Raw genomic sequence first — 21,861 nt, 5'->3', positions numbered from 1 at the left:
TTATCAGTGCTCTGTACAGTACATAATCCTTGACTTGCAGTAAGTTTCAAATGCATGAAAGATCATTTCCATATATTGGTAATCAAGAGAAATAAGAAAACTGCTAAAATTTTGAATGGTTGTAGCTCAGCAAAACGTTTTAAAACCGTGGAAATTTGAAATGTCTGAAGAATAGTTTCATTGGAGTCAAAAAGAACCCAAACCAGGCTCTATAAAAGTGTGTATTACAGAGCAACAAATCGTGCAATATTGTACATAATGGTTTGGGAAGCACCTGATGGGATGATGGGGCCAAAAAACAGCCTGAGGAAAACAAGTTAACTGGGGTGCATACAATGGATAGCTTTTACTGATACTGCTGCTATAACTGCTTGAAAAGTGTTAGCTGGAAATTTGGCATTAACTCCATCAAATCTGCTAGTACAGCTAACACTACCCTCTCGGTAAGTTGACAATGCTGTCGTCCAGGGGTGGCTTTATTGCTCTTCCATTGAGTTGAGGTACCCGAAGACAGAAAGTGTTTACTGGCAGGATCACACATGCATTTCAAATAGGTAAAACCATGCACACTAAATGGCGGTTATTGCCTGTTTGTTTACATCTGTGTGATGTGATGTGGCATATAGTCCTGCACAGCCAGGCAACACGCATCTTCCACACATACTTGCATCCAGGAGACAGGAACCAGTCTATGAGCTTGTTTTTTTGGATTTTATTAGGGGAATTCAACTTGGTTGGAGTAAGGGGTGTATGGGATGCCCAAGGATAATGATGGCAACAGAGGACAAACTTTCCTGGAACTTACTGTATAATAATAATAACTATATACAAGTTTTTACAGCAACAATTTCTCTTCTGGATAGCTAGTCAACACCTCCTGTTGTACCTCCTCAGACCCTAGATGAATCCTCTCCTCATTCAGCTGTACTGGGTGGATCCCTGGGCAGGAGATCCAGTGCCTGCCACTACAGTGTGAACAGTCCAGGGTTGTAAGATAATCCTATTTTCCACTAGAATGCTCCTTCCCCTTACTGGCCCAGGGGGTGCAGGTCTACTCACTCAGTCCTTTTCCTATGCTGTTGCTGAGTCAGTGGCTGCTCTCAGGCATTCTGCTGGGCCGCTCCTTCCCTGCTGTATAGCTGGTCCTTGTTCTGGAGGCCAGTGAAATCCCAAGCTTTCCCCCTTACAAGATCCTCCGCCTGGAGGTGAGCCCCTCACCATCTGGGCTCTCTCCCAGGCTCCTGCTCTCCAGCCTCACTTCTTCATCTTCCACCCGAACTGTCCTGCTGCTGAGCAGGTTCGGTCACTCTGTCCTGTCCCGCTTGCCAAGCCTCCTGTTGGGGATTGGCCAGGATCTCTTGAGAGTGCAGACTAGCCACTCCTTACCTCCGCCGACTACTTCTAGAACTTTCTCCAAAGTTCCAGTGCAGGGGGAAGTCTCCCAAAGCCTGTCTGCAGAGCCTCTTATTCCTGACCCAACTTTGACCGTGCTAACTTTTACACCCAGGCTGCTACTCAGCCTTCCTAACTAGCAATTAGAACTGTAGCCACCTAGCTACCTAGGAGGGTGCTACAATGTCATAGTTTTAAATAGTATTTTATTGGCCACAGTAAAAACTCATAACACATGAGGAAAACATGTACGCAGAACGCACATAAAAAAATCCAATAACAAAATGAGCATGGAATTAGACAAGTGTGAACCCAGCCTTGAGTATTGATGAGCTGCAATACAATATTACAATTTAGTTTTTTGGTTTTATGCCGATCAGCCATAACATTATGACCACCCACTATCAGCCCTCTGAATGTACAGTATGCTGTGGTTATCTGGCGCCAAACCATCAATGGCAGATCCTTTTACACAAATATAAGTTGGGAGGTGGGTCTCCATGAATCGAACATGTTTTTCCAAGACATCCCACAAATGCTAGATTGGATTAAAAACTGGAGAACCTCATTGTTGTGTTCCTCTAACCAGCCTTGCCACCTTATTCAATTGTTCCATCCAGTTCTGATGCTCACATGCCCATATGGGTTTTTTCTGTGGACACGGGTCAGCAACGGCACCCTGACTGATGTATGGATACGCAATCCCATACGCAACAAACTATGATGCATTGTGTGTTCTGACCTTTCTCTTGAAACCAGCATTAACTTTTTCATCAGTTTGAGCTACATTGGATCGGTCTACAAGGACCAGCCTTCTCTCCCTGTGTGCATCTATGAGCCTTGGCCGCCCATGACCCTATTGCTTTTTCGCCAGTTTTCCCTCTTAGACCACTTTTGGTAGGCTCTGACCGATGCAGACCATGAACATTCCACAAGAGCTGAAGTTTTGGAGTTTCTCTGACCCAGTCATATAGCCTTTTCCAATTTTGCCCTTGTCAAACTCACTCATGTTTGACTGGGTTTTTTTTGTTTTTTGTTTTTTTTCTTTTCCGGTTTTCGACACATCAACTATATCCAACCCACTTCCAGATACCATTGTCACAAGATAATCAATGTTGCTATCTTTACCTGTCAGTGGTCATAATGTTATGATTGATATGTGTAGATATTTAACAGCATGGCTGAATACACCAAAAATAAAATAAAAAAAAAAAAAGCAACAATCCTCCTTAGGTCTGAAATTAACTGCATCTACCAAATGTGAATAGATTCTAAAGACTTTGCTGATTAGCTAAATAGGTTTAAAAATGACACACCTATCATGTTCAACCAACAGAAAAAAATCAATAAATAAATAAAAAACCTCCATATACCCACAGTTAATCTAGGGGGAAAAAAACATTAAAACCTCTGGGTAAAGGAAAAATCCTTTCGCTTAGAAGGCACCAACTGTAGATGTTCCTTATCAAAATGGTGTTTGGGGGGAGCCCCTACGATGCTCATTATCTCCCTCTTATCTGTTAAACCTCTTATTTTCCTAAAACATCACCAACTTCCCTATTTGATGCTTTCGGTTGAACACAGTAAGTGCTGTTATGCAAAGGTCTTCCGCAACAGCAGTTTCCAGTAATTGCTGTTTAGCTCCACATGTGAACAACATTCTCAGGCTACCGCAGAAGATACGTATTCATGCAACTCTGGGGTATAAATGTCAAGTCCTAATAAGTAACTCTCTATTTAAACTTGGCCATCCCCAAACCACCTTGCCTAATTTATGAATATTGGCTCGAAAATTGCTTTAATTCTGTTGGACTTCACATTGTTTTACCTGTAATTCTCATCTACAATTCCTTTAATTTGAGATTGAGTTTACATCTACTTTAGATGCAACTTTCTATCACTAAAATCTCTCATATAAGCTTTAACATGCTAATGTAATTGTAAATGTTTTTTTCAGTGTAGTTACTTTTCATTAATAGAATAGCTGGTGATGCTTCCAAGAAGGCCCTTGTTTAGGTACTTCCTGTAAAAGGATAACAATATTCTGTCCCTGTCTCTAAGTTGTGTTCCTGTGATCTCACATTCACCCCAGTGGAGACTACAAGTTAACATGATCACACATTGCTCAGGCATGGTCCACTGTTGTCACTATCAGCAAGCTGATCCAGAGAAATTATTTGTAGCCAAGTGCTCACCCACCAGGGTCTCTTGGGGTTGGATATTCACCTGTAGGCTGGTTGAAGAATGTGCTAGTTAGGTGCTTCATCAGGTCAGGAGGGTTTGGGTTAATGCCTTTTCCAGTTCTTTGGTTTTGGCGGGATATCTCTAGGTCCAACCCACTGGTCCTGTGTTATAAAAGAGGGACAGTGGTCCACAAGAGGTGAGGGCCACGAGACTAAGAGCAGTAGTGTGTTTGTTTTGTGCTGCCCAAAGCAACACAAAAATCTGCCCCCCGTCCCTTTCTCCCAGGAGAGAGGGAGACACACCATCAAACCCTTCCTGGAGTCCACTCTTCTGCCCAGCCCCTCAGAAACCTTCTCGGCACAATCACAACATAGGTACCAGCACAGGACAAGATACCAGCTACTGGGAAATGCCACTGATGGATTCCTGTTTGTACATGAACTCTACCTTTTCCAGGTATGCCTGGGCAGCACATAGCCTGAGATAGGAGTAGGGATGTAGCTTTGAAACTTTGTTCCTACCTGGTCAGAAGTTACTCAAGGGGTGTAATGCAAGGAACCGGCACCTATAGTCTAAGGTTTGGTTCATTAAACGCATTGGGATCTGAAGACAGCTCTGCAAGAGTTAACACAGTGTGGAGTGCAGCAAATAGTTACCTAGGGTAACGGAAGTTTAACAAGCAACCTGTCGGTAAGCATGTGCCTGAGATAGGTGGGATAGCTTCTTGAAGGAAGGAGTAGTTTCCTCCACCAGTGCACCTCTCCCTTAAGTGCATTTATTGGAGTAATACTGCACTATGCGCTTGTTTTGCCATACATTTCCAGAGGGTACGTGAGGAAGATATATGGATAGTGAAAGGTGTAAAGTTCCAAGTGGATTATGACATTATTTAATTCCTGCTCATACATCATCTATGGAAAGGTGCATGGTCTTAAGGGAGAGGTGCACTGGTGGAGGAAACTACTCCTTCCTTCAAGAAGCTATCCCACCTATCTCAGGTTACATCGAAAGGGACTCAGAGTCACGTTTATTGATGCGAGAAGTCCCCTCATTGAGGGTAAGAGTAGCTAATACATGAGGTGGAGGATTTACACCATCACGTAGTGAAGAGGAGTGTTTGCAATTTTCTGGGTATTGTACTACACTATATACAGTTTTCTTTAGAAATGTTTGCAAATGTATGAAAAAGGAAAAACTGAAATATCACATTGGCATAAGTATTCAGATCCTTTGTAACAGCAGCTGAAATTTAGATCAGGTGCCTACTTTCTCTTGATGGTTGCTGAGATGTTTCTACATCTTGATTAGAGTCCACCTGTAGTAAAATAAATTGACTGGACATGATTTGGAAAGACACACACTTCTCTATAAAAGGCCTCACAGCTGACAATGCATACTGTATCAGAGCAAAAGCCATGAGGTCAAAGGAACTGCCTGCAGAGCTCACAGACAGGATTATTGCAAGTCACAGACCTGGGGAAGGCTACAAAAAAAATTCTGCTGCACTGTAGGTTCCTAAGAGCACAGTGGCCTCCATAATTTTCAAATAGAAGAAGTTTGGCACAACCTGGGCTCTTCCAAGAGCTGGTCACCCTGCCAAACTGGGCAACCAGGGGAGAAGGGCCTTAGTAAGAAAGGTGACCAAGAACCCAATCGTCCCTCTGACTGAGCTCCAGAGATCCTGTGTGGAGTTGGGACAAAGTTCCAGAAGGACAACCATTACTGAAGCCCTCCACTGAGCTGAGCTTTATGGCAGAGTGGCTAGACAGAAGCCTCTCCTCAGTGCAAAACACATGAAAGCCTGCTTGGAGTTTGCAGAAAAGCACCCAAAGGACTCTGAGGAACCAGACTCTGGTCTGATGAAACCAAGATTGAACTGTTTGGCCTCAATTCAAAAATATTATATCTGGAGGAAACCAAACACTGCTTATCATCTGCCCAATACCATCCAAACAGTGAAGCATGGTGGTGGCAGTATCATCCTGTGTGGGTGTTTTTCAGCAGCAGGGGCTGGGAGACTGGTCCTGGTTGAGGGAAAGCTGAATAGAGCAAAATACAATGAAAACCTGTTCTATAGCTCTTGGGACCTCAGACTGGGCCAAAGGTTCACTTTCCAACATAACTATAATCCTAACCACACAGCCAGGACAACACAAGGGTGGCTACGGGACAACTCTGTGAATGTCTTAGAGTCCTGACTTGAACCCTATTAAACATCTCTGGAAAGACCTGAAAATGGCTGTCCACTGATGGTCCCCATCCAACCTGACTGCGCTGGAAAGAATGTACAAAGAAGAATGGCAGAATATTCCCCAATTAAGGTGTACAAAGCTTGTCACATCATACCTCAAAAGATTTGAGGCTGTAATTACTGAAATGGTTCTTCAACAAAGTACTGAGCAAAGCGTCTGGATGCCTAAGTACATGCAATATTTCAGTTGTTTTTTTTTTTTTTTTAATAAATTCAGACATTTCTAAAATTCTGTTTTCACTTTATCATTATGTAGCACTGAGTGTAGAATGAGAAAAAAAATAATTTAAACAACTGTAGTATCAGGCTGCAGCATAACAAAATTGAAAAAAGAGAAGGGGGTCTGAATACTAAATGAATGCACTGTACATGTGCAATTAATATTTTAGAGAATTGAACCTTGGAGTCCTCCTGAAAGAGCAGGCCTTGTCACCGTGAAACGCATAAAGGTAGTCACAAGGTTAATGAGGAGCCCCCTGATACCATCTACAACATGTCTAAGCTGTTGGAGAGTTTTCTCTTGGGAATTAAGGGTTTTTAGTATTTTAACTACAAAACATGTATGTATTTTAATCTCAGATTAGTTAACAAAATATTTTAGTCTGTCGTCTGTGTGCACCAAAAACGTATAGAGTATCCTCTCTGACCTCCATTGTGCAGCCTTTGCTCTCAATGCACCTGCTCATGGTGACTCTGCAGCACACTATTAAGCGGTTATTCTGACATTCGTGGCCCATATTAAAAATAGCATATCACATTGTTCAATAGCAGTGGTCTCCAAACTGCGGCCTGGGGGCCGGAAGCGGCCCTTTGCTTGCCTTTATCTGGCCCTTGGGGCACTATTTAATCCACTGACACCAACAAATTACTCCTAGTGATACCAATGATGGGGCACAATTCCAACCAATGATACCAAGATAGGAGCCAATGACATCAATGATGGGGCACAATTTCTCCTGATGACACATCGATGGGGCATGATTCCTCTCATTAACTCCAATGAGGGGCACAATTCCTCAAATCCACTGACACTAACAAATTCCTCCCAGTAATACCAATGATGGGGAACAAATCCAACCAATGATACCAAGAATGGAGCCAATGACTCCAATGATGTGGCATAATTTCTCCCAATGACACCATCAATGGGGCACAATTCCTCTCACTAACTTCAAAGATGGGGCATTGTTTATTCCCACTTATGCCGGGACATTTTTCAGTCCGGCCCCCCTAAAGTCTGAAGGAAAGTAAACTGGCCGTTTTTGCTTAGAAAGTTTGGAAACCCCTGTTCTATAGTTTTTTATGGAGAGAAAACAGACTTTTCTGCTTTTGCAGTACCCCTATGTATTCCCTTAAACTCTCCTCCCTTTTATGCAATAATGGTATATCTGTCATACATGCAGCTTCATGTTCATAATTGTGACAGGTTTTCATTTTTCTGTTTCCGCAGTGATACTTCAGACCTAATCACTTGTGTTGCAGACTTGCAGTACAACAACCAGAAGCTGCAGGGGGAGAAAGCCAAGTTGAAGCGTGCCCTAGAGGCGCAGGAGGAGACCAACCACCGCTTGCTAGAGGAGAACGAAGAGCTGCGCTGCCAGTGGAGGAGGTAATCCTCCCTGTGCTCTATACACACGCATCTCCTGACTGTAGAGGGGTGTAACATATTGCTTATTCTGCTGGGAATTAGTAGTCGTGTGTGTGTGTGTGTGTGTGTGTGTAAATTTTCCCTCATAGAAACAGATCTTTTATTTAATTTTATGTAAACACTGTAAAATTCCTATATCCTTGAAGGACCCTGATGGCCTCTGACGAGCCTCCGTTGCTATGCTCCATCATCACTAGATTGGTTGTCAACTCGCATCTCTGTTTAGTATGTGGTTCATAAAACCTTAAGCATAAGCTCCTATACCAAGGCATTCAATGCTTACAGTACTTGAATTACAAAGGGCTCTGAATGAATGTTGATTGAATACTATTTATATCTGTGGTTGGTGAAGGTCTGAGGAACAGATCCTATTAGGTTAGATCTCACAGTGAAGGGTAAGGTTTATGTTTTGCTCCTGTGAATCTGTTAGGGCAGCTGTCAAACGCAAGGAGGCCTCTGGGAGGCGTTCCAGATACAATACACTGGGTATGGGAGAGAGAGAGCACCAGATAAAATATGTACTTGGACTGAAAACAGGATAAATGTTGACATAACTATTTTATGTGCCAAGAATACTCCAGCACCTGGTTTTCAATCTTTTTGATCTAGAATCTCATAGCCCTGATGAAGGGTGCTTCAAAACCCTGGAATGCACTGGCAAAATCTTTTTATAATGAAAAAAACATATTGAAGTGAACAGTCAGCAGGACTCCTTCCTGTACCAATCTTCTTATATCTGCAGTACCTTGAGAGAGCCTCTGAAAGGAAGATTTGACTGGACAGCATAGAAAAGCTCATTTGATGTGTAGCTCTTCAATGGGTAGATTGATATCTTGCATCTCCACTTATGGAGCCTGTTCTATTACCATCAAACTATAAGACTAGTGAAACTTGGAAGTTTGTGCCACAATCTGCTTTATTTTTTGAGGATTGTAATATCCTGTCTGCACATCTAGCTGACCCCAAAAGTACGCCTGTGGCCAAAACATTTACATTTTGAATGTAGTATAGCGCTTCCCTCTTGACAGTCGCTGTTTTTGTGTCCTCCTTTACTTCCTGCACAGCCAGGCAACACACCTTTTCACTTGTATCCAGACACAAACAGTCCATGGGCTTGTTTTTTTTTAGTTTTTATTAGAGAATTTAACTTGGATAGGGTAAAGGGGTTATGGGATGCCCAGCTTGATTGCACAATAACAAATTGAGGACAATTTCCTTCCCAAAAATACTACACAAATGGCAGATGAATGATTGTGTTCCAGCTGGAACCCTGACCGTCTTTAGCAAACTAAGCAACTTGCAGGAGCTTTGAGTCCCCTTAAATGGGTTTATTGCAAAGTCCCAACTTGTAGGAGCTCTAATTCCCCTCTTGGCTATGGTATTTCATCCAAGGACAAGGGATTGGGCAAGCTGTGAGCTGCCCCCTGAAGACTTGCCAAGAACTTGCATCTAGCAGACTTCTCCCTTTTATAGGCCCTGGGGGTGTAGAGGTACTCACACTGTCCTTGTCCTGCAGTTGTTGATAGAATTGATTTCTAGCTGGGCTGGTTCCTCTCCAAGCTTTGCAAGCTGTCCTTCCCTGGTGGACTGCAGGGCAGTGGAGCTCCCTCCTTCAGCTCTCCTTTTTCCTCCTTCAGCTTCCAGTCTCTAGCTTAGAGGCAGAACCCCCCTTTTCTGGGTCCCCCTTCCAGGCTCCTCAGCAGCACCTCTCAACACCCTTACTGGCCAAGCTCTGTCATATTTATGGAGTGGTCTGCTACTTCCAGGTCCCTCTACCTTAGATTGGCCAGACTCCCATCAATATGCAGATCAGCCCCATCTACTGGCTTCTAGACGCTTTTTCCAAGTTTCTAGAGCAGGGGAGGTACCAGAGGATGGACTTGTGGAGCCCTCCAGCCCGACCTGAAGCAGCCCTCACTCTAAACCCAAACCTCTAGCAAGCCTCTAACTCTCAACAAACTCTACACCAGAGGGCGCTATGTAGATAAGTTCCCCAGGACCGAGTGACAATGAGATTTCCAAATTTTTGGTCACCAGAAAAAGTGAGGGGAAATCTTTCAATTGTGACAACTAAGAGTGGATTTCTTTTCAATTTGGTGAGATATCCTACCACGTAATATTGTGTCTCCGAAAAAGGAAAGTAGGAGAAATATCCCTTATGGAACATAGATTTTAAATAAAAAAAAAAAGTAGTTTTTTTTACGATTTTGCTACCTGTAAAAAAAAGGGGGGGGGGGAAGGTTTGACATTGAATACCCTTTCAGTGTGTCTGCATCCTTTAGCCCAATGTGTCTGGGGCATTTGCAGTTAGGAAAATTAATTATTTGATCCCCTGCAGATTTTTTAGGTTCACTCACTAACAAAGAAATGAAAGGTCTATAATTTTTGTCATAGGTATATTTTAAATGATCGAGACAGAATATCAACCAAAAATCCAGAGAAAAACACATGATACAAATGTTATAAATTGAGTTGTAGTTCAGTGAGTAAAATAAGTATTTTGATCCCCTACTAACCAACAATAATTTTGGCTCCCACAGACTGGCTATGTGCTGATGTGGTACACAGATTAGTCTGGTCAATTTTACGAAGGTGCTCCTAACGACAACTCTTTATGTGTATGAAAGACACCTATCCACAGAATCTTTCTTCCATTCAAACCTCACCACCATGGGCAAGACCAAAGAGCTGTCAAATTACTGTAGACCTGCACAAGGCTGGGGTGGGCTACAAGACCATCACCAAGAAGCTTCGTGAGAAGGAGACAACTGTTGGAGCGATTATTCGCAAATGGAAGAAATACAAAATAACCATCAATCGCCCTCAGTCTGGAGCTCCATGCAAGATTTCGCCTCATGTGGTAAGGATGATCATAAGAGAAGTGAGAGATCAGCCCAGAACTACACGGGAGGAGCTTGTGAATGATCTCAAGGCAATTAGGACCGCAGTCAACAAACAAACTATTGGTAAAACAATACGCCACCATGGATTGAAATCCTGCAGCGTCTGCAAGGTCCCATTCCTCAAGAAGGCACATGTACAGGCCCATGTGAAGTTTGCCAATGAACATCTAAATGATTCAGAGAAGGATTGGGAGAATGCGCTGTGGTCAGATTATACCAAAATTAAGCTCTTTGGCATTAACTCAACTCGCCGTGTTTGGAGGAAGAAAATTGCTGACTATGACCTTAAGAACACCATCCCTACAGTCAAGCATGGAGATGGAAACCTTATGCTTTGGGGCTGTTTTTCTGCTAGATACAGGCAGACTTTGCCACATTGAAGGGCCAATAGACAGGGCCATGTATTGTAAAATCTTGGATGAGGACCTTCTTCCCTCAGCCAGAACACTGAAGATGGGTCTTCCAGCATGACAATAACCCAAGGCAACAAAGGAGTGGCTCAAGAAGAAGCACATTAAGGTCATGGAGTAGCCTAGCCAGTGTCCAGACCTTAATCCTATAGACAATTTATGGAGGGAGCTGAAACTTTGAGTTGCAAAATGACAGCAAAGAAACTTTAAGGATTTAGAAAAGATCTGTAAAGAAGAGGTAGACAAAAATCCCTCCTGAGATGTGTGCAAGAAATGTCTTACCTCTGTGCTTGCCAACAAGGGTTTCTCCACCAAGTACTAAGTCATGTTTTGCTTGGGGATCAAATACTTATTTTTACTCACTGAACTGCAATTTATAACATTTGTATCATGTTTTTTCTGGATTTTTGGTTGATATGCTGACTCTATAATTTTAAAATACACCTATGATAAAAATTATAGACCCTTAATTTCTTTGCAAGTGTGTAAAATTACAAAATCTTCAGGGGATCAAATAATTTCCCCACTGTAGCTTCATGACAAACACACCAATAGAACTTTTACAGAGAATTTGATCTGTTGCCGTTTTTTCTAAAAAAAAAAAAAAAAAAAAAAAAAAGGGACTTTTTGTAGCAGAACCGCCTGACGGGAATGATAGATGGGGTATCACAGCTGTCTCTGCAACAACAGACCTCAGACGTACTACTATACTGTTCTTTACTGTTATATTTACATATGGAAATAGAATTTTGTTTAACAAAGTTCTGTACACAGAGGATGCACACGATTCATTGATTTGCAGATATCTTGGGATGACTAAAAAAAGTTTGCAAAAAGCAGACCATGTGATATGTTCTAAAGCCTAATGTCTTTCTCTATTTTTCACTTTCGTTTTTGTAATGCCTCTTCCATTCAATTAGTAAATAACAAAATCATTCCATATTTGGATGGCTAGAAGAAATATTTTGCATTGCGCCTGGTGATTATCTTACATTTAAATGACTGACCTGTAGTTTTCTAGGTGTGTTGTATGCTGCTCAGTGGAACAGTACATGTCAGTGGCGTTCCTTGCCTTATGTCTGTAGGCAGGTGCCATTTACATTCTCCACTGCAGGTGGTGCTCGTCCATAATGGCAATGCAGCTAGGGGAGGAAGTCAAAGGAAAATGAGTTTCTCTGACTCTCTCGATCACCTGGGGCAGCGTTCTGTTTGCTACGCTGGATCCAAGTCACCCTGGTGGCCATCTTGGGTCACGCGGAGTCTTTTTAAGTCCCTGCCTCTGGGTTTTGCCAAGCATTTGTGGTGCGGCTAATGTAGGGACAGAGCACCTGTCTGTCAGGGACAGCACTAGTGGTAGGGAGAGATTCTGTAGGAGTAGGGAAAATGTAGGGCCTTTATTTGCATCTCAGCTTCCCTTTTGGGTTGGACCGACAAGCCCCATTCGGCTCTCCTGAACAGGTGTTCAACTCGGGTCTACACGCTGTTAACTCTCTGCCTAAACTGGTGTAAGTTTCCCCTTCAGGTGTGCCTCTCCACTGGGCTGTTGTACTGTTTTGCAATACACTGTTAACTGCAATCTGGGGCTCTGCATGTTTTCTGCCGCTGCACCACACTGGACCTAACCCACATGAGTAATTATAAAGCTGAACTCCAGGCAAAAAAATGTATAGAAATATATATCTCAATAGCCACAAGGGATATAAAACTACTTTGTGTGCACCGTATGGCTTTGCAAAGCCAGATATTCCTTTGTAAAACTAGCAGTGACCTTATCAATGTTGTTTACATAGCCTGTTTAGGAAGCTGAGCTGTGGGAGAAGCCCTGTACAGAGGGAGCGGATACATGACCAGTCACCTGTATGAAGTGAAAGAGAGCAGCAGTAAGCAGTCTGTATTACAGGAAGTTCTTGCACAGAACAAAGCACTGGCATTGTTTCTTACAAGAGCCGTGTGTAGTCTAGTATATAACCTATACTCAGGGGCGGATTGACCATTTGGAAACTTGGGCACTGCCCGAGGGCCCGGGGTCAGTAGGGGGCCCCATGAGATGCCCCTGGTACCTTTTTCATAGGCTTTTTTGAGTTTGGGCAAGGAAACAGGGGCCCCATGATCCCCTATTGCTTGGGGGCCCCATGAGTTGTCGGTCCGCCCCTGCCTATGCTGTATTTGTTTTGCCCAGCTGTCAGCTGTAAATGTTGACTGTTAGGGGGTGTAGTACCCTTGTCTTAAACAGGGCTACTTGTAAATTTAGCTGTGCTGGGTTGTAGGCAACCTGGTTGATTTGTAGTCTTTGATAAGTTGGGTTTCTCCAAAGCCTGGTGTAGCTGTGGTTCCTCCCTTCTATCAATAGGTGACATTGTTACCTTTTGCACTATTATGATGGATTGCGGCAAAGCTGGGTTATGAATATGTATGCTTTCCGCAGCTAATCAGTAGGCATTTCTTGGACCACTGAGCATGCTGAGGGAAAGTATAAATATTTGAAGAGGTCAGGTGACTGGTGTCTTCCCAACCCTCCCTTTCTTTGTGGGTAACCACCCTGTTCTGGGCAGTCAGGGGGGCGCAACAGGGGCTTTCTTCCTACTAATCACCAATGTAAGGGGCATTTTCCCAATGATCTCCAATCGACTAATCTTAGGAGGGGTTTCCTGTGACCTGCAAATTATTTCAAGGGTTCTTATAGTTTAAAAAAGGTAGAGAAAGACCGTATTCTAAACTCCTCGTGTCATCCTTATCCTTCATAATATAAGGAGGCTGCATTCAAACTGTTGCTTCACGGTAATGTGCTTTGCAGTGCCATTCATTCGGTCGGTAAGTTATGACCCCGGGTTCTATTGTTTGTGTCTTGAAGCTCCCAACAGTCCATTAGCAAAGCTCGGGCCCTGAAGGGAGAGCTGGAGGAGATGAAATCAACCACAAATCTTCTGGAGGAGGCCAAAGCTAAGCTGATAACCCAGAATAAGCAGATGGTGAGTGACAGTCCTTATAAAGAGGTACCAGGAGGAGGTCATGCAAAGAGGGTCCACCTCAACACTGCTGGACTGAGAATAGTTGGAGTAGCAAACCAAATGTTGATGGAATATGTTACCATTCAGTATTAATTGAATTATCAGCAATATGTATTGTCAGTATAAAACTCTGATTATCCCACTATAAACCTGAAGATCCTGAAGTTGCGTTTATACCCCAAATTTTGGAAGGGTTCACAATTTTTTATTTTTTTTTATTGAGCCTGTAAAGCTGCTAAATCTCACATTGTCGCACGTATCTCCATTATGCAGTACGTATTCCACTATATTATGTTACACTACATAATATTGCACAATAGGAAACTTTTACTGTCTGTACACTGCCATAAACCTATTTTTAGCTAGGCTGAAAAACAGATATTTCCATCTAACTCGCTCTATGACATTCTCCAGCAATTTTTTAAAGGAGAAGGAAAAACTAACCAGCAACTGTTCAACTCTTCCTCGTGCTGGTGTTTGGGGACCCCATGAGTGCAAAATAGTTCTTCAGAAAAAGCAAAGGACACAGCGCCTCTAAGTGTAGACTGTATAACAATTTTAATAAAAGGTTGTTGTCATTTTATCTTGATTCTATATATCTTCACTGTGATCTGTCATCATTTGATTCGCCATCCCCCGTAGACAGACATCACTCTGCTGTCCTGTCATTTTTTTTGTCTCCTTGTCCCCAGCTCTGTCCATCATCCCCTGTCGCTCTATTTAGGGCTCTCCCTCTCTCTTCCTGTTCCTATGCTCCACCTATGCCTGGTGAAAGAGCACGCTGGTTCCCGCGTATGCTCAGAAACGCGTTGCATCCTGATGATGTCAGACGCCCAACGCCACTAGCTCCAGACATATTGGAGACCCAGCCAGGTTTTACCATCTATGCCTTACCTGTTGCAGTACCTCCTGCTGACCAACCGGGTTTCTCTTCTCCAGAGTAGTCCTTTGGCGACAGACGTACCGCTTTCAATCCTATGAGCCTGTTTTACTACACGAAGATGTGAGTTGCTATACTTTCCTTTTGTTAAAATTATTATACAGTCTACACTTAGAGGCGCTATGTCCTTTTGCTTTTATTCTTCTACCCCAGAGTCTGCTTCACTCCATCACAGCCTTCCCGAGTGCTTACAGGATTGCCTTTGTCTTATCTGGAACTTTATCCATTTATTTATCACTACATGGACTGCACCATTATGCAGCTGCTATTTCTTTTGCAAAATAGTTCTACGCCTTTATTTAGCAATGACAATAGAGGGAACAATTTATTGTAACGAAAGCAATCAATATTGTTTTATCTATCTTTTTCATTATTGCCCCATGCAGTAAAACATTCCCTAGCTAAATTACCGTAAGGAGTCCCTTCCTATAATGGCATTCACCTCCATAAACACCTGGAAAAAGTTGGGCTCTGTTTGTAAATTTTTGTTTTAGGGAAAGTGTGGGACAACTGATAATGTTTTCTGTTTTTTCAGGAAAAGGAGAACATTGCTTTGATTCACAAAATCAGCTCCCTGCAAGAAGAGGTAAGTGCCCGTCACTTATCCAACCTCTTTTGCTTAAAGTGGTTGTAAAGGCTGAAGGTTTTTTATGTTCATGCATTCTATGCATGAAGGCAAAAAACTTTCAGTGTGCAGTACCCCCCACAGCCCCCCTAATATTCAATACTCATTACTTCTCATTGGCTGAGACGCAGTAGCAGGAACCATTGAAACGCACTGCTGTCAATCACAGCCAATAAGGAGAGAGCGGAGGGCAGGGCCAAACTGTGGCTCTGTGTCTTGTGGACATATACTGTATAGTGGGGCTTGGGAGCAAGCATGCACCAGTGACCCCATAGTAAGCAGTTAGATATTGGGGGCACTGGCGAAGGAGGAGGAGCCAGGAGCAGCGGCAGGGGACATGAGAAGAAAAGGATCAGGGCTGCTCTTGCAAAACCATTGCACAGAACAGGTTGGTATGACAATAAAAAAACAATCCTTTTAATATCTATTTAAGTTGAGACTTCCCAGGCAAAAATGTTACTGTGGCAAACCTTTATTCATTTTGCTGAGATTTTGTCAAAATTGGCTTCAGGTAAAGTTACTTTGCTTTGGGGAAAAAAGCACGACTTTGTTTTTTAAATGAAGCTATGTGATCATCCTCTTAGAGCTTTAAATTTAGCCTTCCTTAAAATTAAAGCGAAAGCAGATTTCCCAAGTTCACTTTGTGACTGAATTTTTCATTCTTTTTTGCTCACTCAGAATCATCGCAGCACGTTAGAAGTGGAGGATGTAAGGAAGACACTTTGTGAGGTTTCAGACAAAGCGGCCATTCTCCAGGTATCTGACATTGCCTTTGGGTAATGCTGAAACAATCCCTTTTAATAGAATTACTTAAAATGTTACTAAATCCACAAAAGTAAAATCAGTCTGTATATACAGTAAAGCATGCTTGTTATACTCACTGTGGAACCTAAGGGGTTAAAAGGCTAAACCTTATACTCACTGTAGAACCTAATGGGTTAAAAATGGCTGTTTTGATCTCATCTTCTCTGATCCTCCCCTTTTATTGTCCCCAATCCATCTGCTTATAGTACAGAGCTCTAGGAGTCACTCTGCACATGCTCAGTTTACTGTGTATTGCTAGAGAGGTTTTTTTTTTTTTTCTTTGGGAGGGTGCATGTGAGAGTACAAGGCCAATAAGCACTTGTGACGATCGCGACGTCAGATCCCAGCCCTTCACACCAAACTCATGACCGAAGGACTAGCCAATCTAAAACCGCGATGTCACGTGCGTAACAATGCCACACCCAGCTGCACCCTGCACAACGATTTTCCAGCTAATGGACCACAATCGATGTACCGGCAGCCTGAGCGCGATTGTTACTGGGTCAGGTTAATTACGCAACTAACCCTTCACGCTGCCACCACCTCCTTTTTGTACAGAGAAAGAAGAAACTCGGCAATATCAGCAATAACACTATGATGGTTGAAATAATCGTCTGTATACCACTGTCACCGCAGGCAGGTTATACAGAGGGTTAAACACACACAGTAGCACTCTTCAGCGGCAGTAATTCGTAATTTGCATTAAAGAGCTTTAGAACCAGTTCAACACTTTCAGAAAGTAAGATTTATTACTAAAAGGTCAAAAGGGTGCAATAAAAATATTTACAGAAAAAGATGTAGCCAATATATACTGTGTGTATAAATATACAGAGAACAATAGCACAGCAAAGTGATCACAGAAAGGAATTTAGAGGATTAAAGTACTTGCCAGTCAGCCTTGGTGTAAGCAGCTTCAAGTTTCATAAGTCAAAAGGATTTATCTCCCACTGTCAGTTTCGATGTTAAGACCGGAGACTGTTCTTTTCTCCCCCTTAACTCAGCTTAGCTTTTCTAGTATCTCCACCGGGTGCCTCCATGGAGCAGTTAAACAATCGTCTCCTTTTGGGGAGGGAGGTGTAGGTGGAGCCATAAGTTATGACTAGAAACTCTCGTAGCTGCTATTATGATTCATAACTCATTCTCAGGGCATTTGCCAGCCTTAATACTCAGCAGCATCTGCGTAATGGTTAGAGCTGAAACGCGTCATATACACTTGAATGGTTCAGGAGATATACTTTCCTACCCTCCTATATATTCCAGCTAGGGAATGTAATATACCAAATGGTTTGTATTAACTTAACCAATCTGACGATATGCCTGGTTATTTTGTAAGTCTCTCATATTCCAAGATATGAAATCATAGGTGAAAATGGATGTTGAATGTCGTGTCTTGTTTTATGCCTTCTCTGGAATGTCTTTGAACTCCCACGAAGGGCTTGGTTTACGCTTTTACGACATCCTAGATTGTACAGCTACCAGATGGGGGCACCTAGCTGGTGAGGTTTTATAGCCAGGATGCCCTCCCACTGGGTTTCGATGCCTTTTTGAACTCTGCATCAAACAGACCACATGTCACTCAACAGAGAGGGAGGGGGATGATTGGAGGAGGAAACCTGCTTTGGGAGTGAGAGATAGTACAACATGGAAAATTCTTAACAAAATGGAGGGCTGCGTCCGTCTGTGTGCACGATTGCTACAGCACTGTCCTGACAGAGGATCAGAGGTTGTGTGGCCTCATAGGACAGTCAGAGGAGAATGAAAACTTGTCCTTCAAGCTTTAATCACTGCTCAGCTGGACACTGATAGAAGTCACAAGACTGATGTACACTGCGGATGAGAAAAGGTATTCAGCCGTTTTTATATTTACAAAAATAATTGCATTTCCATGTTCTGTGTACTGTAGGAGACCAGATATAGTGAATGCAGGATCCTGAGTTTAGTAACACTTTTTAATAAATGAAGCTAACTGAAACTCTCTACTTAAAGCTGGACCCCAATAGCCCCATGTTTGAGGGTCACCTTTATCCCATCTGAGCCCCAGGTGTTGGGCATCATCTGCACTGCAAGCCAATATAAAAGATGGTCATGTGACTTGTCCTGCCAGGCAGGACAGAGGTTTGTATCGGCCTTGCTAGAATTTCCTCTATACCTCTCAAACAAATTGTCAATCTTCTTCTAAAAAGTCTCATATCTCCATGTCCAGATTTCCCTCTGATGTTGTTGACCATCTTCTAAACCAGTCCTGTTTATGTTTTGAAGGTTCTCGTTCATCCAGGTTATGGTATAGATAACAGTAATCAGGCTGCTTTCATACTGATTTTACATTTAAAAAAACGCATGACCGTCAAATGTTATGAAACCATTGGTCATTTGTAGGTCTGTTGCACATACATCCTCATTGAAATGAATGGAAAGACTTCAAAAATGTGGCAAAAACTCGCCTGCAGTTTTACAGCATTTTTGCAAGGGAGCAGTGTGAAAGTAGCCTTAGTCACATCCAACAGGACTTATTCTGCAATGCTGAAATCATTCGAACAATTCCACTGAAATGTGCCTAACTCATCTCTGTGTTTGAATTCTTATCTCTTGTCTTTTTTAATGTTTTGTCTGCAGATACAGCTGACGGAGATTGAGAGCACGCTACAGAAGAAGGATGCTGGGCTCCTTGTGGTGAGGTCAAAGTAGTGTTGAATATTTCTACCATAAAGAAGTATAAGGTGCAATACACAGAAAAATTTAGGAGCAGAACAGGATCCTGTGTCAATGAGCTTTTGTTTGCTTCAGAACTTCTCTCCCTATAAAAGATTATGGAAATGCAAAGAACAACTGAAGGAGGTCAAATGCGCTCACAATGAATTTTGAATGGACACCGAAGAGTCTCAAACCGATTTGCCAATTCAAATGCATCAACACAGGCCCTAAATCAGACTTTACAGTGCCCATAAGCAGCCTGACAGTTGCTGATGATACACAAGTCTGAGAGACTGATGTTTAGTGGCTCAGTGTTCTCTGCAGGATATGTCAGAGCTATATAAATGTTTAATAACAATAATCTGTGACTGTGGACATTAGAGTGTAAGCTCCTCTGGTGCAGAGACTGATGTAAGGGCTCAGTGTTCTCTGTACAGCACTGCAGAATATATCAGAGATATATATGTAGCACTACCCCCTTAGGAGTTGCTGGATTATTTTTGGGCTCCCTGTTGCTCTGGACCCTTTTCTGAAAGCCCAACCCCTGCTGACACCACAGTACACTCTTAACTGGGTTAGATTACCACCAGGAAGTAAATTTACACACAGGATTAAACTGGTCAGCAGTTTATAGCAGATTTAACACGTTCCCACCTGGTCTATAGCAGATTGACAGCCGGATAGGACAGTCACCGTTGTGACTCTGCATCACATGACGTCCTGTCAAAACAAGCCACTCACGGGACGCACAGTGTCGCAATATGTAACTGGCTGTGTCCCGACATATCACTACACCGGCCCGTTGCCAGTGCCATGTGACCGCTGTGACCAATCACAGCAGATCACATATCAATTGTATACAATGGATGGCTTACTGTCATGCCATCCATTGTATACAATTATGTTAGCTGTGACTGGTCAAGGAAGATACATGATACAGACAGGGTCAATCGCAGCCCATCTGTATCATGTGATCAACTTTGCCCAATCACAGCTAATCACAACAAAAGACTGAATCTGTTTCATTCAGTAACAATGATTGCAAATATCAATGAAATACATTGGTGTTGGCAATCATAATGTGTTAAAAAAAAAAATAAAATCCTGATCATTTGCCCAGAGTAGTTCAATGTTACTATGGTAACATTGTATTGCTTTGGTCAGTGTGCTGAAAAATAAAATCGTAAAACAAAGAAAAAATTTTAATTTGAAAAAAAATACAAATTAAATTATTATTATTTTCACCAAAGAATTGTAGCAGAATACATTTTGACCTAATTTATGAAGAAATATTATTTATTTGCTAAATGTTATAACCAAAACGAAGAAGTGTGTGTGTGTGGTTTTTATTTCAAAAATTTCAGGTGTTTTTTTTGTTTTATTTAGCAAAAAATAAACTCGGTGGTGATTAAATGCCACCAAAAGAAAGCTCTATTTGTGTGAAAAAAATTTCATATGGGTGCAGTGTTGCATGACCGTGCAATTGTCATTCAAAGTGTGACCACGCTGAAAGCTGAAAATTTGCCTGGGCAGGGAGGGAATATAAGTGCCCGGTATTGAAGTGGTTAAATGTAGCTTGATTATACAGCATAAACAAAATCTGCATATGTAGTGTTAGTCATTACTTGTGTCAACTTTAACAAAGAAAAGACAACACTTATCACAGAGCTAGAAATAGTGTTAGCAGGCCTGATTTTCAGAATCTAACCCAATATCTTCAACCTGAGGTGGCTTTATAGTCACCAGTGAGCAATGAGAGCTATAAAAACAGACAAAACTAGCTCACTCTAGGCCCTCAGGACCTGATGGCAGGGATGTAGCCTGAAATAAGAGCTCTTTACCCCTAAGGTAGCCAATGTCCCCTTTAAGTGCAATGAAGAGACTTCTGCACGCGTGATAGAGCCCAGTTGGTGCACAATGAGAAAAGTGTGAATAGTGATTCTCTGAAGAACAATGTAGTAAGGCAAAGGAGGAACAGCACTCCCCTTCAAAAAGTCAGTGAACTGGCATGATGTCCCTTTTAAGTGCAGAGGTCACTAGTAAGTAGATGTGACGAAAAAGGATGTTGGACCGGTAGAAGTGGTTGTTGATACAGGGCAGCTCCTCTCTGGACTGTAAGACTATTGGCACAATAGGAAGAGGTCTCTTTAAAAAGGGTAAATTGATGATGGTGACCCGGCCAGGGTTCGGCCTGCGGGATGGCTCTCCTGCTATCAGTGCTGGTGTCAAGGCTGTGTCAGTGACTGGAGGGAGGATCTAGGCCGCAACTTATCGTGGTTGTATACGATGCCCGCAACTGTGCAGATGAAATGGCAACTATGGAGTGTCAGTGTTCCTTTCCCTAGGCAAGGCTTGGCACTCTCTCTTACCTGAGGAATGGCATCTGGTGGATCCTTGCAATCTTTCTGTTTCCAGATGGAACCCACTCGAACCCCTCGGTCACCTGCTGGCATATCAGCTCTCTGGGTCACACGACAGGGCCAGCGATAAGCAGAGTCTCTTTGTCTGCCTTCTCTCCCTTCCTACGGCCTGATCCGGCTCTCCAGCGATCAACACACTCCTCTCTCCCTTCTTGTTTCCTGTCCAATTTTCCGAGCTTTTACATATACAGGTGAAACTCGAAAAATTAGAATATCGTGCAAAAGTTCATTTATTTCAGTAATGCAACTTAAAAGGTGAAACTAATATATGAGATAGACTCATTACATGATAAGCAAGATAGTTCAAGCCGTGATTTGTCATAATTATGATGATTATGGCTTACAGCTCATGAAAACCCCAAATCCACAATCTCAGAAAATTAGAATATTGCGAAAAGGTGCAATATTCTAGGCTCAAAGTGTCCCACTCTAATCCGCTAATTAAGCCATAACCTGAGCCTTTAAATGGTCTCTCAGTCTGGTTCAGTAGGAGTCACAATCATGGGAAAGACTGCTGACCTGACAGTTGTGCAGAAAACCATAATTGACACCCTCCATAAAGAGGGAAAGCCTCAAAAGGTAATT

At 42.5% G+C, this 21,861-nt stretch overlaps 1 protein-coding gene across 1 annotated transcript in view; it reads left to right on the top strand.

The window, feature by feature from the left end:
- The window catches only part of LOC149449350 (inositol 1,4,5-triphosphate receptor associated 2-like), a 43,566-nt gene that overhangs the window by 11,795 nt on the left and 9,910 nt on the right, over positions 1-21,861 (top strand). The window contains exons 6-10 of the mRNA XM_089693346.1: positions 7,278-7,436; positions 13,640-13,757; positions 15,272-15,322; positions 16,040-16,117; positions 18,779-18,835. Coding sequence (XP_089549472.1) covers positions 7,278-7,436; positions 13,640-13,757; positions 15,272-15,322; positions 16,040-16,117; positions 18,779-18,835 — 463 coding nt within the window. The remainder of the gene's footprint in view (positions 1-7,277; positions 7,437-13,639; positions 13,758-15,271; positions 15,323-16,039; positions 16,118-18,778; positions 18,836-21,861) is intronic.

Source organism: Staurois parvus, unplaced genomic scaffold (assembly GCF_062004578.1).
Source record: "Staurois parvus isolate SC_StPar_1 unplaced genomic scaffold, SC_StPar_1.0 ptg000628l, whole genome shotgun sequence".
NCBI lineage: Eukaryota > Metazoa > Chordata > Amphibia > Anura > Ranidae > Staurois > Staurois parvus.
This window is presented reverse-complemented; position numbering and strand designations above follow the sequence as displayed.